The sequence below is a fragment of the Zonotrichia leucophrys genome, chromosome 20 (assembly GCF_028769735.1).
Source record: "Zonotrichia leucophrys gambelii isolate GWCS_2022_RI chromosome 20, RI_Zleu_2.0, whole genome shotgun sequence".
Classification (NCBI taxonomy): Eukaryota; Metazoa; Chordata; class Aves; order Passeriformes; family Passerellidae; genus Zonotrichia; species Zonotrichia leucophrys.
Genome location: NC_088189.1, coordinates 14,365,854 through 14,381,503, shown reverse-complemented (window position 1 = coordinate 14,381,503; position 15,650 = coordinate 14,365,854). Strand labels below are relative to the sequence as shown.

At 56.0% G+C, this 15,650-nt stretch overlaps 1 protein-coding gene across 10 annotated transcripts in view; it reads right to left on the bottom strand.

Annotated features, from left to right (window-relative positions):
* The window catches only part of CHD6 (chromodomain helicase DNA binding protein 6), a 101,432-nt gene that overhangs the window by 29,772 nt on the left and 56,010 nt on the right, over positions 1 to 15,650 (bottom strand). For 7 of the 10 annotated variants that reach the window (XM_064730012.1, XM_064730003.1, XM_064730010.1 and 4 more), the window contains 13 exons: positions 14,978 to 15,471; positions 11,309 to 11,447; positions 10,638 to 10,787; positions 7,824 to 7,889; positions 7,315 to 7,373; positions 6,389 to 6,506; positions 5,202 to 5,288; positions 4,833 to 4,982; positions 4,432 to 4,553; positions 3,574 to 3,817; positions 2,972 to 3,148; positions 1,230 to 1,373; positions 226 to 481 (listed from right to left, as the gene is read on the bottom strand). In XM_064730012.1, coding sequence (XP_064586082.1) covers positions 226 to 481; positions 1,230 to 1,373; positions 2,972 to 3,148; positions 3,574 to 3,817; positions 4,432 to 4,553; positions 4,833 to 4,982; positions 5,202 to 5,288; positions 6,389 to 6,506; positions 7,315 to 7,373; positions 7,824 to 7,889; positions 10,638 to 10,787; positions 11,309 to 11,447; positions 14,978 to 15,471 — 2,206 coding nt within the window. The remainder of the gene's footprint in view (positions 1 to 225; positions 482 to 1,229; positions 1,374 to 2,971; positions 3,149 to 3,573; positions 3,818 to 4,431; positions 4,554 to 4,832; positions 4,983 to 5,201; positions 5,289 to 6,388; positions 6,507 to 7,314; positions 7,374 to 7,823; positions 7,890 to 10,637; positions 10,788 to 11,308; positions 11,448 to 14,977; positions 15,472 to 15,650) is intronic. The other 3 variants (XM_064730005.1, XM_064730006.1, XM_064730013.1) reach the window with 1 other exon arrangement.

Here is a 15,650-nt window from a genome sequence, read left to right as displayed (position 1 = left end):
AGACACAGTGAGCCCCAGGAGACCCTAAGGTGCCCATCAGCAAGCAGCCCTTGGAGGAGCTGGGCTGCCTGGGAAGGCAACAGGACAGAGCACTGCCACATCATAGGCAGATGGCACAAGGCCTGAGCTGGCTCCCCAGCTAGGCAAGTTCTGATGGGAGTGAACAGTAAATGCTGCAGTGATACCTGTGTGTCCCCCCACACAACTCCTGTGCACAGCCCTCACCATTGATGAGGTACGGGTGATTGCAGCACTTGCGCAGCTCCATCATGGTATTGATGAGGTTGGGCATGTTGTGCTGGTTGGCACCCTTGGAGAGGAAGGAGAAATTCTTCTCCAGGATGGCCCGGTAGTATTTCTTCTGGATATTGGTCAGCTCCACCTCAATGATGGTCTCCTGCTTGGGTGCCAGATTCTTCTCTACATCATCCTTCAGCCGTCGCAGCATCATGGGCTTGAGGATGGACTGCAGCTTCTTCACCTGCAGAGCAAGCACAGACACTCACTGCCCTCCCTGCACGGAAGCACGTGGGCCAGCAGAGGGGTCTGCTAGCCTGGAGCCTCCCCACGCTGCAAACCCACTGCAGGTGATTAGAGCAGCTGCTCAGCAGCCAGCCAGGACAACTTTAGGGCCTGGGGTCTTTGGGGCAGGCATGACCAGTCCCAGGCTACGAGCTCCACATGCCTGGGCTGCCAGCAGCCTTAGTGTCTGATGCAGGAGGAGAGCTGAGACTTTGGATGGTAGCTGAGATGGCAGTTGCCTCATGTGCCTGTGCCTGCTCCCATAGAATGACAGTCTTTGTGCAATTTCCACATTCAAAAGGCAGTGGGACAGCCCAGGCAACTACGCAGCTTCCCATGACCCACACTCAAGGAGAGCTTTGGAGGAAGAGAACCTGACAAGGGTGATTGACACGTGGACTTACTGACCTCCCCATTCCCCTTGCACTCCTGTTGGTCTCAGGGACAGACCAGGTGGGAGAGACAGGTAAGCTGTTCTACCCAGGCATGCAAGGGCAGCAGGGAGTCAGTTGGGAGCAGACCACTGCCTTGGCAGGGGCAGGTCTCCTCTCCCCAGAACAGCATTGGGGCTCTGTCACAACTTTGCTTCTCCTGGTATGAGGAGCCCTACCCACTTCCATGAAGCACATGTCTGAAAGCACGTCTGGTTTGGTCACCAGGTGTCCCAGTGGCCTGTGCTAAGTCACTGGTATCATTCCTCCAAGTACCTGCTCCTCCGTCTTCAGGTCTCCAAACTCTTCCAGGAAGGCTGTCTCTGAGGGGAACTGCTGTGGCTCCAGAAAATTTAGGAGGCTGAAGAGCTCCTCTACCGAGTTCTGCAGGGGGGTCCCTGTTAGCAGCACCTTGTGCTCCTGGGAACACAGAGAAAAGGGGTTGAGGGCTCAACCCCATTAGTGGGGGTTGAAGATGTCCCAAGAGCACAATGCTTCTTGTCTTGCAGCCTAAGAAGCACTCTGGGTGGCCTGGGACCACAAACAGACTGAGAGGCTTCCCTGGCCGTGGTGACAGCCCTGACCAAGCCACTGCCACACAACACTGCCCTGGGGCTCCCAGGACACTGCCATGCACACGTTCCAGTCCAGCTCTGTGCAACAACAGCCACACTCAACATCTCACACCGCTCCCAGCCTTCAGCCCTGCCCTGGCACAAGAGTGTTGGGCAGGCCTGTGCTGGTGCTGGACAGGGACGCTGACAGAGCCCAAGCTCCTGTGCAGCTGGGGGCAGGATGTTTGTCTGCAGGGCTCAGACAGAGCAAGAGGGAACACCACGCAGAGCCATGGGACACTGAGGGGCAGCAGTGGCTGCTGCTAGGGACAGTCTCAGCAGGGTGCTCCAAAATTAGCAGGGACAGGTATGACTGCGCACTTGGAACAAAGGGGAGCTTTTCTTAGAGGTTCACCATGTAGGTACGTGTGCAGTAAAAGGAGATGAGGTCCAAACAACCCCCAAGACCTGGGAGTGGGGAGTGTGAGGATCAGATGATCCCTCAAGGAGAAAGCCCTCCCTCCCATGACCGACAACATGGGCTTGGGCTTTAGGCACCACCAGGTGCTGGTCCTGGGTGCAGCAGTTCCTCTGTCCCAGCACTGTCAGAGCCTTGGACTCACTACTCAGGCTAATCCTCCTGCCCAGTCTAGTGCAGGAAATGTCCTCGGGAGTGGCCTGCTAGGAAAGAAGGGTAATTGTAGGGTGGGAGACTCCCAGAGGACTTGTACAAAGGGAGGTGATGGCATAGAAGGGGGACCAGAAGCAACCCTGCTTTGACCCAAGCTCACAACACAGCAGGGCCCTACACAAGACACAAAGTCAGGGGAAACAGCAGGGTCTTTTGGAACTTGTGGGAGTCACAAGACGAATTATTTTCAGAGGCCTGGCCCAGCTCCAAGTGAGTATGATGGAAGCTGGATACAGGAGGAAGATCCAAAAAGCCTGCTGGCCCTTGGTCCAGCTAACAGCAACACTGCTTTTCCCAGGGCTGGAAAAGAGCTGGACATCCAAATAATTTCTCAGAGCAGCTCACTGATCCCTTTGTTAACCCACCCCTGGCATGGAGGAACGTTTGCACAGCAGTAAGAAACTATCTCAAACACCACAGCCCTGCCCAGCGTAGGGCACAAGACACAGCAAGGCCAGGGGTATTGTGCAGGGCTGGCCAGCAACTGCCCCCATGTGCTGCAGCAGCTTACACTGGGCTGCAAGGATGGGCAGGGCTCTGGCAGGGAGCACCCCCACGTGGGAAGGCACAGGGAAAGGTAATATTCCACTCTGGCAAAAAGAAGTTTGTGAGGGCTGCAGGGCACCAGTGCCCCATCCATCAAGGAGCCCTCTGGGATGGTTTTTCTCCAGCCTGGCACAAGGCCTAAGCTGCTGACAGTGGCATCTGACTGCTCAGCATGGCCATCTCCAGCCCACCCTGCTCCCAGGTGAACCTGGGCAGGACGTGCTCACCAGGGCCATCAGCTTCAGCCCCTCCAGGAGTTTGCAGTTCCTGTTCTTCAGGCGATGTGCCTCGTCAATGACCACACAGCGCCACTGGATCTTCTTCAGCTCTGGGCAATCAGCAAGGATCATCTCAAAGGTGGTGATAACCACCTGGAACTTGAAGATCCCAGGGAGAGGGTTACCCTAGGGAAACAGAAACCAGAATTTGAGTCCTGCAGGGTGGCAGCACACTGTCAGACCTCCTGTCTGTATCAGCGTGAGTCAGTATCTGACTCTGAGCTGGAATTTCTCCAGAATCATCTCTCTCAAGCATTGGGCAGGTTTCTGCAAGCCTCCTTGATGGCCACAGGCTGCGCATCTCTAAACCAGACACTGCCCCAGGGCAGGCACATAGGCCCGGACAAGAAGCTGCATCCTCCCTGCTCTGCATGAGTTATGCCTGTTCACTCACACAGAGTGCAACCTGAGCCCTTGCCAGCAAATGGGGCTGCAAAGATCATCTCTCCTTCTCCAAATGAACAAGCTCCACAGGCAGCTCAGTGCTTCCCAAGTAAAGGAAGGCAGGGCTGGGGGACAGTGCCAGGAGGACTGTGTGCCCCAGTCAGTACCTGTGTGTCCCTGTACACCATCTCGTACTGCTGGATCATCTGCCGGCTGATCTGGCTGCCGTGGTACACGATGGCGTTCATCTCCGTCCACGTGCGGAACTCCCGCTCCCAGTTCGTGATGGTGGAGAGAGGTGCGATGATGAGGAAGGGGCCATGGATGCCCATCAGGAATATCTCTGAGAGGAAAGTGATTGACTGGATTGTCTTCCCCAACCCCATCTCATCAGCCAGGATGCAGTTCTTCCTGCAGAGACGGACAGGGTCAGGTCAGGGTGGCTCTTGGGGGCAGAAACCACTCTGTCACCAACTCTTTGATGGGATGTCAGGCACACCACCTCTGCCCACACTTCTCTGATCCTGCAGCATGGAGCGTGGGGGGACTTTGGTACAGCGGCCCAAACACATCTGGGTAAGCCAGCCAACTTCTTGTAACACCATGGATTCAAAACCAGCATGAAAGATGCTGTTTTTCAGGTACACATGAGCCAGGGAAAGATGCATCTGATGGCTTGCTGCAGCCAAGAACATGCACATTCCCACCTGCCTGCCACACAATCAGTCACCAATAGCCTGGCCAGTACCAAAAAGCCAGGTGTATCTCAGAATCACAGCTAAGCCCTACTATCTCTAAGACTCATCAGCATATATACCAGGAAGAACCATTCCTAAAAGTTCAGTTGCAAAGCTAAAGCAAATACACTGTTTCTGGCAGCTGCCAGCCAGTTCCAGCACTTGAAGGACCCAGTGGCTGCTCTGTCAGGCCTGTTTGTCCACTCTGCTTCCCAGCTTCACTGCTCCCATGACAGCACACACAGGGCCTGCTGTTCATGGCAGCACTGGACTCCTGCCTCTCCTCACCTGTTGTACCAGTTAAAGAGCAGCCAGTTCATCCCCTCCAGCTGATACTCCCGCAGCTGGTTGCTGTTCTTGTACTCCCGGGACTTCTCCAGCTTCTGCCAGGACTCGGACGCGGGGCGCTCCTAGGAGGGGACAGCAGGAGCAAGGTCCATGGGAGGTGCTAATGCCTAGTGAGGCCAAATCCCACTGCTGGGGCTGCACACCAGGGACAACACCTCAAAACAGTCACTGACAGCTGAGTCATAGCAAGGGCTAGGCCTCTGGAACCCACCCTCCGGCCTCCAGAGGGGAGGATACAGGGCTTGAACTGCAGCACCAGGGACAAGGCCAGCACTGCTGGACTGTGGCAGGACACAGGCAGTCCCTGCGCCCAGGGCAGAGCTGCCAGCCGGGTACGTTACCTCAGGGTACGTTACCATGTGCTTGATTTCTGGAGGGATTTGGAGGGCTTCAAACTCTTTAATCTTCCCTGGGTCAACATCCTCCTCCAGCTCCCAGGTGCTCTCCTCATAGGGCAGTGAGCACCACTTCACCAAGTAGTGAGTCACCTCCTGCAGCACAGGGAGAAACAGGCTCACAGACAGGGAGAGTCAGCATCCCTGCACCCACCCTGGGCCAGGGGCCCTTGGAGACAGGGAAACCTGTGCAAGGGAAGGCTGGGAAGGCTCAGGGTGCTCAGAGATGACCCACAATGTACACCATGGGGCCAGGCCTCCTGCCATGTCTCCCTCCTTCCCTCCATGGGGCCAGCAAGAGATGCAGCCTCTCACCTCCCCAGTGTCAGGGTCCTTTGTGTGAGCCACCTCCAGAATTCGATCTACCTCCACGTAGTCAGGGTTGAACAAATCCTCATCAGGCTGTGATGGCAAACAGTAAAACAGGAGGTAAGTTCAAGGTGATTCCAGGGTTAAACAGATGGGCACAAGTAAACAGCTGCAGGGCATCTGTCCCCAGGATGCTGCTAGCTGTGTGCAACACACCAAGTGCCCTGGACACAGGTACAGACATCTGTCTCTGGGCAGGGAGGATGCAGGAACCTGGCAGAAGGCAAAGCTCTTTCTTTAGAGCAGTCACATGCTCCGTGCTGCCCTTGCCGGGAGGCAGCAATGTCCTCTCCAGCCTATCTGGCCCAAAGGTACAACTCCTAAGCTGTCTGCTTCAGCTGATGTGCAGCATCCAGAGCACCCAATGAACCCCATGGCTGCAAGGGTGACACCTTGGTCTCTGTCTCTGCTTCCCTCTTGCCCCACCTGGCATAGTCCTTGGAGAGACATGGCCTAGGGCTTGGGAAAGAAAAATCAGGCTTCTACACTCACAATTCCCTAAGCCCCAGTTAGTTACAGGGAAAGAGCATGTGCTCCTTGCTGAACTGTTGGTGGTACAGAGTGTTCCAACACGTGTTCTTTTTTTTCCTGAGAAAGACCCCAAACAGACTCGTGAGTGAGAAATTTGACACACACCCCCAGCTTTCCAGCTACAAAGAAGAAATTTTCATATCCTACTGGCCTGATTTATACCTGTAAGGGGCAGTTCGAGGAGATCCAACAACTATCTCTGGAGCAACAAGATAAATTATAGAACACCTTCCATGCTAAGCAAGATTAATCTGCTTATAGAGCAGAGCAGGCAGGAGCTGCCCTAAGCCCAGATATTTATAGCTCCCTCTCTCCCATAGCATCTCTGCTCCACCACAGAAGCACCTCCAGCCCTACATGCTGCCCTCTCTCCCACCAAGCAACTCATCCAGAGCTGGCATTGCCCTGCAAGGGACACTTGTCACCCTGCTCAGTTCCAGCAGTGACACTGGAGGTGTCCAGGGCACAGTCATGGACCCTCAGCTCCAGCCCTGGAGACAGACTGCTCTGGGCTGCAAGGTGCCAAGGGCAGCTCCTGGCCTGCTCAGCCATGGCACTGGGCTCAGAGTCAGGCACCACTGCTCACTGTGCTCTGCTCTCACCTCTGTAAAAATATGTTTCATCTGAGCCTGCTTGTTCCGGAAGCGCTTTATCTTCTGCGAGATCCTGGGGTCCTTCTCCAGCTCCTCCAGAGTTGCCCATTTACAGTGGAGGTAAGAGCTGCAAGGGAAAAAAATCAACATGTGACCAAGAGGCCTTTGGTCCAAAAGCATCAACCACACAGAGCAGCATGGATCTCCCAGCGATCCAGAGAATGCCCAGTCCATGCCTATGCCTATGCCAACCCAAATTGGGGAAAGCCATGCCCCAGGACCAGCCAAGACCAAGCACTGAAGCTGCAGCAGCTTCCCTGCTTCCCACCACAGCTGGCTCAGGACAGTGATGCCTTAAGTTTTAGCTTTAACATTTTTCAGTATTTTATTTCTTTTTTTTAATTGCAGATTCTGTACTGCATTAGTATGTAACTCTGAACTTCATAGAAAGTGTTAGCAAGTTCTCTTCACAGTTTAGTTAGACAAAACAATCCTTTTCCAGCCTGAGAACCAACGACCCCATTGCAGCTTCAGGCCCAAAAAGTGTAAACAGCAAACTGAGGAGAGCAATCTGGGAGGATGTGACTTCATAACCTGAAGCTGTAATTGGACAATTAACCAAAATATATAAATGGACCAAAATTTATAAAAGTCTGAAACTCATAACCCATCGTCCATCTTGGGTGTAGCCTCAGCCAGGCTCTTGTGCTGCCCAAGGTGTATCTTTTGAAGGCCTTTTTAATAAATCCCTGCTTTATTTCTTTAACACTGCCCAGCCTTTGTTCTAGGTAGCCTCTCAAGGCATCAACAGGCATAGGAAAAAGGGATGCTGGGGCTGCAGCTAGGGATGGGACAGAGGTGGGAGTGCACAGTCCCTGCTCCTGCATGCACAGGGCCCACAGAAAAAAGCACCACAAGTAGAACACTGCACGTACAAGTTCCTGTACTTGACGTAGAACTCCTCTGTCTCAAATGCCAGGCCTCCAGGATGAGCCTGAAACCAAGGGAGGGAGAGTCAGTGACAGTCAGAGGCTGTGCAGAAGCTGGGGGGGCATTCTCAGCCACCCCCTGCCTGGCCACAGGCTCCAGGGACTGAGCCCCAGGGTGGTGAGGACAGGCAGGCACTCATTGTGCTGCTGCTCCAGAGGGGCAGCAGCCCTGGGGAACACGATGTGAGACCGCCCTTGGGCACGGGGAACTCCCAACACTTCCTGGGCATCAGCCCAGGCCTGACTCCTCTTCAGAGGCTTTCTGGTGCCCAGGACAGGAGAGGCACCACACTGATCCACAGCTCAGAAATGTGCCAGTCTGGGCATAGCCCAGCACCCCACCACAGAAGCAAGAGCACCAACTGCTGCAGCCTCGTGTCCCTGCACAGGGCAGCCTGGTCCCACCCCTCCTCTGCTCAGGGACTTCTAGCCCCACTGACATCCTTGCCACTCACCTCCTTCTGCACCATTCTGGAGGCAAGGATCTTCTCAATGATATTGGCATCATCCTCGGGAGGCTCCTGGGGACAGGAAAGGAGAGCTCTGTTTTTCTGGCTCATCACACACCCCTGGCACTCTGCCAGCACTGAACAGCTGCTTGCTCCTCTCCCAGTCCCCAGGCAGGCAGAGCTGGCACTGGGAGCTGGGAGAGCTGTGCTTGGGGAGCTCCTGCTGGGTGTGAGGGTGTAGGTGCTGCCAGCCCAGCTACACTCACCCTCTGCCTGTCCTCTCCAGGTCAGCCAGGCCACAGCAGGGTCAGGTTTGCTGTGTGGGTCCTTCCAGCTACACCAGGGCAGCCAGATAAGAGTGGAAAGCCTCCCAGAAAAGAGGAGGGAGCTTGGGCACTTGCCCATGGACTCAAGGAAGGAATTATGCCAAAATTATGCACATTCCTGCTCCAAGGCACTCTCCATGCCACATTCTGGTCATGCCTTGGCAGTTATACAGCCCCACAGTGCTGTATGGCCCCAGGGCCCCAGGAGAGCAGGCAACGTGTCTGTCAGGCCCTGCCACATGTCACCCACACGCTGTCATCTGCCCATGGCCACAGGACATGGGCAACAGCACCTCACCCCACCACTCTCCATGCAGCTCGTCCTGGCAGGCTTGAGGTGCTGCCTCCTTCTCTTTGCAGGCTTCTACCCACAGATCCCCTCTGCTGGCACCCAGGGGCTCCAGCACAGCTCCTCTCACTCAGCACAGGCTTGCTGCAGGTGGCCCTGATGCTGTCCTGCTGCCAGCTCTGGGGACATGGAGGCTCTCCTGGCTGCAGCTGTGCCAGGATCAGCCCCACCAAATGCCAAGGGACAAGAGAGCCAGGCTTGTGCCCATCTGTGCTACAGAGGAGACCCACAGAAGAAGATGCAGGGGAGATGAGAGAACCAAAAACATGGAGCCTGCTCGAGCGTTAGAAATATCAGTTCTGCTTTGGCTAGAACAGTACAGCAGAAGGAGGAGCAAAGTGCAGAGCAGAAAACAGAAGGACCCTGTTCATTCCCTTCTGACAGAGGTAGAGTATGGACCAAGGCAAAGCAGCCCTGAGGTGTCACTCTCCAGACTAGAAAGTCTCTCAAAGAATGGCATGGGGCAGGCTAGGGAAGGACAGACAGGGCACCCCACACCACTAATCTGAAAGTGTCTGGGAAAGCCAAGACCATGCCCAGGGCCACAGCAACCCTTGCATCCCCAGCCCAGAGTGACTGCTGCCTTGGCACTGTCCTTGAGCGCAGGGCAGGATGTTGAACCCAGCACCACAGTGCAATGAGCAGGGAACAGCAGCTCTGCCTGGGCTCCTTGGCTGCCATCTCGAGGCCCAGAGCAGGATTTCTGCCCTGTCTGGGGAACTCTGCCCTAAACTGGGTTAAGACAGCTGAAGGGAGCATGCAGAAGTGCTCCTGCCACAGTCACTGTGCAGTGCCTGTTCCCCTGTGCCCAGGCACCTGCCCTGGCACTGCTGGGCTCTGCCTGACTCTGCCACAGAAGGTTTGTGTGGACATGGCCATCCAGCAGTGCCACGGGAGCTCCCACACTGATCCACAGCCTTTACTCAGGCTTCCCCTGGTCTGTGGCTCACTGCTGGCTGGCTGAAGGCTGCTGGAGGAGCCCTGCACTGCCCAAAGTGCTGTTCAGGACTGTGGCCAGGGTGCAGGGAGAAAGCTGCATGACCAGGCCATGGAGAAAGCAGCCCTGAGGTTGCAGCACTCACATCCTGCCCTGCTGTCAGTTCTGATCCTGGAGCAGGCACAGGCAGGCTCAGCTGGGCAGGCTGGCCAGGCCTCAGAGCAACCATCCAGCCTGGCTGCCTTGGACATCAGCTTTAATGACCCATCTGGGGCAGGAAAAACTGAGGTGGAAGTTTAGGACTGAGAGGAGAACAGGGTGGGAGCATGGACACATGTCAAAGGCAGCTCACACCTGCTGCTTTGAAAATCTCACTTGGAGAGATGGCTGCCCAGAGCCCAGCTGGGACAGCTGGGACACAGCTTCAGGCAGAGCTGAAGCAGCACTGGAGCATGTCCTGTGGGTGTGTGGTTCTTTAGGTCAGGGCTTATCAACAGAGCTAATACCCACCAAAACCTTGGGAAGAGGGGACTAGAGAGGGTAACAGAAACACCATGAAAACAACCAGTGACAATTATTAATATCTGACAGCTTTGTCAGTGACCAGAAAGATGGGAAGAGCTGCAGGATTCAACACACAGTCACAGACAAGGCAGGAAGGAGCAGCCAGCACTGAACCAGTGGGCAGAGGCAGAAGGACAGCAAGGCCCAAACCACAGTGGCACTGGGTGGTCCCTGCCATGCTGCCCACATCCCTGCCACGCTGCCCAGCAGATCAGCTCAGCTGGCAAGGGTCAGGCTGGCATCACTACACTCTGAGGCACTGATGGAGAGCAGCAATGTGGGCAGAAAATGATGACATGGCACCTACAAAGCTCTCAGTGGGCAGGAACAAAATAACAGAGCAATCATGGACAGGAGCTATAGAGACCAAAGCCAAAGGTGGGCATGGGCAGTGGGTAGAACATGTCCAGCTGCGTCACACATTCCAGAGGCCTTAGTCTCCAAGCAGGAGGGGGACAGTTGGACCACCATGCCTCTTGTCCATCTCACAGCTCCTGAAAAGCCAGCCTGAACCCTCCCAGACAGTCGCTCTCCCACCCCATCCTCAAGCTGGGACCCAGCACTTGCTCAAGCCTCAGCACTGCCATTCTGGAATGCTGTGCATGAGGCAGACCCCCAGTCCCACAGCCCCAGCCCGGCCCTACCTCTGCCTGCCACGCCAGGGTAGAGGCGGAGAGCGCCGAGGTTCGCCCGGCTCCCAGCACGGCAATGGTCTCGCCATCATCATCCACCACCTTGAAATCCAGGTCCTCGTTGTACTTCCTCCTCTTCACCTGCCGTCCCGAGCGCCGCTTCTGTGCAGGGAGGAGAAAGGGCAGTGCCGGGAGGCACGGACAGACCAAGCACCTCCTCCCTGCTTGAGGGGCAGCGAGAAAGCCCCAGGGCTGCCAGAATTCCTTCCAGGCCCCCGCAGAATGGGGTGGTAGGAAGAACAGGCACTCCTTGCAGCACTGAGATCCCCACCCTGACCCACAGAGCCCCACCATCCCCAGGCCGTGAGGCAGAGGAGCCCTGCAGAGATGCAGGGCATGCAGACCCCAGGCTGCAGGGCCAGGTGTCCCCCGTGCTGTGCCAGGAAAGGGACCTGCCCAGAGCTGGGGTCCCTGCAGAGGGACGCTCAAGGCTGACACATGCAGGGCCCAGGGCAGCAGTGTGCATGCAGCCCTGGGCCAACAGCTGATTTCAGGCTGACAGAAGCTGACCACAGTGTTGAGCATGCTCTCTGACTCCTGTGCCCAGAGGCCCTTGTTGTGGTCCCACTGAGAGGCAGCCAGGATTTCAGCCACCAGCAGCCAGCTGAGGGCTTTGGACATACCTGGCTGTCAGCTGACTCCACAGACTCCTCTGGGCTCTGTACAGATGGGCTCAGGAGATCCTGATCCAAATCCAAACTGTTCACTGGGATCTCATTTTTCCTCTTCCCTTTCTTCTTCTTCTCCACAGGGGTGTCTTTGCTGCCGAGGCAGACTGACAGTTAGATCATGTCCTGGGGATCCCAGGAGAGGCAGCAGGCTCCACACAGAGCACTGCTGCCACAGGATCACCCAGAGGCAGCTCCAGGCTCCTGGGGCCTCCCCCAGCACTGGGGATCCCCAGTCATTGATGCTCATTAAGCACACCAAGTGTTTCTCCATCCAGCTCCACAACACTGGGATGAAAGGGTCCACCTGCCCTGCCTGGTGTGGAGGCTGGCTGCTCTCACCAGCCAAGGGAACAGCCCCACAGGGGGTGTAGGAGCTGGGGTTCAGCTCTCAGGGTCTAGCACAGGCACAAAGAGGATCTCTCCACCACCAAACTCAGTATGCCAAGGCAAGCACTGATCACAGTGCTCCCAAACACATCCTGTGCTGACCAAAGTCAGAAATAAAGCTCAGCAGCTTCAGAGGCAACCCATGTCCTGGCACCCTGGAACAGAACCTTCAAGTCCAGTCTTAGGAGCACTGGCCACACTGTTGACCAACTCCTGCCTGTGCCACAGAGCTCTGCCAGACCCAGTAAATCTTTACACCAAGCCCAAGCTGCTCCAGCTCACAGTTTGTGTTCCTGGGTCACAGCACTGAGCTGAGCAGCTCTGGTGAGAGCCTCCAGCTGGAGGGGGTAAGCCCTTGATGGCCACAGACACAGGAGGATGCAGACCCAACTCCCACAGATGCAATGGCCCATCACAGCAGTCACTGCCCACTCCAAGGGCCCGCTGGGAAGCTCTGTCCCACCAGGCAACTGCTCTCCATGCTCAGGTCACAGAGGGGATTTGGGCTCTGTGCCCAAGAATCCCACCACCTTCCTGAAAAACACGGAAAGACAAGCCCAGACCCAGGGCATGTCCTCAGGGTAAGGGCACCTGCACAAGGAAACAGCACCAGGGAGCACCACAGCAAAAAAACAGCTGCTCCCAGCATGCCTGTCCATCCTTTCCCTCTGCAAGAAACACTGTTAAAGGAATGGCTCCAAAGAGCTGGTGCATGTCCCAGGGCTGAGCAATGCCTTCTTCCTCTCTTCCAGCCCCACCACTCATCCCCTCCACATCCCAGATCTGCACAGTGGCAGAGGAACCATTAGTTTCAAAGCAATGTCAAGATTTTAACTCCATTTGATAAGAAAAATCTCTGCTTGCCTGTGACTAGTGAAAAATAAAGGTAAAAATCTGTTGTTCAGGCCAAAAATGCCCTGGCCATGCATATATGCCTAAATTAGAGGCCCTGAAAATGCTCTGTGAGCAATGCTTCCACCAAGCAATAACTCCCAAGATATTGATTTGTAAGTTACAATTAACAACTGCTTCATTCATGAGTCAGTCATTGACTATGATTAGAAATAATTTAGAAGAAATTATGCCACCATTATCTGCCACTTAAGAGGACTCACAGCAATCATTCCATCTGCACAGAGTACAAACTAAGCAAAGCCTGCTGCTCACCTCTCCCCTTCCTGAGCTGTCAGGGCCCCCCAGGCACCTCCCCAGCTCCACAAGGCCAGGGAGCACAGGGGGGTTCCCAGCCCTGCTCCCTGCAGAGCTTCCCCCTGACGCCCATGGCCATCCCTCACACTGGGGGTTTGCTGGTGGCTGACCCAGAGCCCAAAGCAAGTCTGAAAAATGGCTCAAAGAGGGGCTCCAGAGGCAGGGAAGTTGTCAAGAGGACTGCACTCCCAAATCCCATGGGCTGGACTTTGGAAGCAGCAGAGCTGGAACCAGGTCCTCCTGGAAGGCACAGATGACTGGGAGGGAGCACCACAGGCTCAGGCTATACTGGGATAGAGCATAAGGAATGCACAGAGCTTTGTGGAACTCCCAGACTCCCACACACAGTTTCTTCTGGTTGCATGATGTGTTACAGTAATATTACATTGTGTGGTTTGCATTAAGTGGCCTCTCCTCTGGGGCTCTGCTGGTACCCAGCACAGCAAGCTGGCTGCCCTTCAGCTCCCTGTGTGCCCAGAACCTGCTGTGCCCAAGCAGGAGAGCCAGGGCTTCCACATCTGCACCTGGGGTTACCCTGCCACAAGCCCCATCTCTGGCAGGGCGATGTGTCCAGCAGCTCCTCACAACAGGCTGCACAGTCAGGGCTGCCCTGTCTGTAATGGTCAGCACCCTGCAAAGCACTGCTGGCAGCCAAAGGACCCACAAGAGCCATGAATGCCTTCACAAACCTCCAGGGCCTGCTCTTCCCCTGGGTTCCCCTGCTTTGGTGTGGTCCCACAGGTCCTGCTGCAGGGGCAGATCCCTGTGAACTTCCTGCATGGCAGCTCCTTACTGGTGGAGCAGAAGTGTCATTAGGAAAATCAGATAGCTGCATCCCTCATCCCAGGACCCTTCTTGGGCTGCAATGCTTCAGGCACATGGGCTTCATCCTTCCCTTCCCTGCCTGCAGCCCACCTCCTTCCCTCTCCACCTCTATCCCTCTGCTGCAGCCTCCCCTGGGGCCTGCAGGAGCCCTTCCCTGGGGCCTGGAGCCCTTTCCTCACCTCCCAGCAGTGACCGCCTGATCCGCCCATCCCCTCTGCTCTGGCTCACCAGCTCATGAGGAACATCTGCAGAGCCCTGTGCTCAAGGAAGAGCACCAGTGACAGCACTGCACGGCTCAGGGATCTGCTGGGGTCATGGCACCCAGCTCTCATCCTGCTGAGCAACCCACACCTCCTCTTGTCCACAACCAGCCCATTCCAATGGCACCAAAGGCCACCCAAGGGCAGCTCCACAGCCACGGCCTCTCCAGGATCTGGCTCAGTGAGCTCTGAAGGAGGAGGGCTCTGGAAGACCAAACTAAATCAGTGCTCTTGAGACTTGCTCTGCTCCCTGCACACACTCTGCATTAGAAACCAGAGCTTCTGGCCAACCAGCCTGTTAATTAAAAGGCTGAGGAATTACCAGAGGCAGTGGTGCTGGCCTGTGCAGGACAAGGGAGTCCTCAGGCCTCCCTCCACTGCTGGCTCTGACTGTCAGCACAGCTCCACAGCTGCCAGAAGGGACAAGTCTTCCAGGAGAGGGAGAGGGAGAGGGAGAGGGAGACGGGATGGCATCTGCTCCACCATCCTCCCAAACTCAACCCAAGGGGAGGCAGGCTGCTAGCCCTGGGTGTGAAGAGTCCCTCATTTGCACACGGTCTAGGACAGGTTTTTCTCACTCACATACCCTCTGCCCTGGCCCCAAATCGTATATGACAGGCCCTCTGCCACACAGCACCTCACTGTCCTGGTGGGACATCTCCCTAAAGTCCCTTTTTCCCCACGATGCTCGGCACAAAGGCCAGACCAAGGAGAGGCCAAGACTGTCTGGTCCTCTTATGGATCTCGAGTTTCACGGGGCCCCCAAACAGCACCTGCCTGTCCCATCTGTGCATGGCCAGAGAGCTCATCCTGGCACCCCAACCAGCACATCCAGCCTTCAGACCAAGTTCCTGCACACCCAGTGCTGCTCTCTGATGCAGCTCATGCAAGCCCACAGCCCTGTGCACTGCAGGCACAGGGAAAGGGCCACACCACCCACCTGCTCTTCTTGGATCTTGATCTGGGGGCTGGTTCAGAGCCACTCTTCTTGTCTTTAGGCTCCTTCGGGGCTTTGGGTTCCCGAGGTTTCCGGGGTTTCTTAGCCACCTCCCTCTGCTTGGGCTCCTTCGGCTTCTTAGACTCCTTCACCTTTTTAGGCTCTTTTGGTTCTTTAGGCTCTCTCCTCCTCTTTGGTTTCACCTCCACAGCTGCTTTATCTCCCTCTTCCTGCTCTCCCAGGTCCTTTTTCTTCCGTTTCTTCTTCACCCCCGTGCCCCCGCTGTCCTGCATCCCGTTCTGGTTGCTCGTCCGCTTCTGGGCAGCCCCATTGGGCTCCTCCTTCGGGCACTGGCACTGGCCACCTGTGTTTGTGGCTGTCACTGTCACCTGGTGTGCCACCTCGTCCTGCTCCTCACTGCTGGCAAAGGTGTTCTGCGTCCTGCACTCCCAGGCAGACGACATTGGGGAGAGGCTCAGCGCTTTGAAGCTCGGCGGCTGCGGAGAGAACACAAAGCGCCAGGTGAAGCAAATGGCACAGCCACAACCAGCAGTGCCCCGCGGGAACTGCAGCCCCACGAGGCTCCAGGCACCCAGTGCAGCATCCCTCAGCATTCAGGGACCATGGCTATAACAGCCACCATGAGCAGACACAGCTCAACAGGTGGATCCCTGTC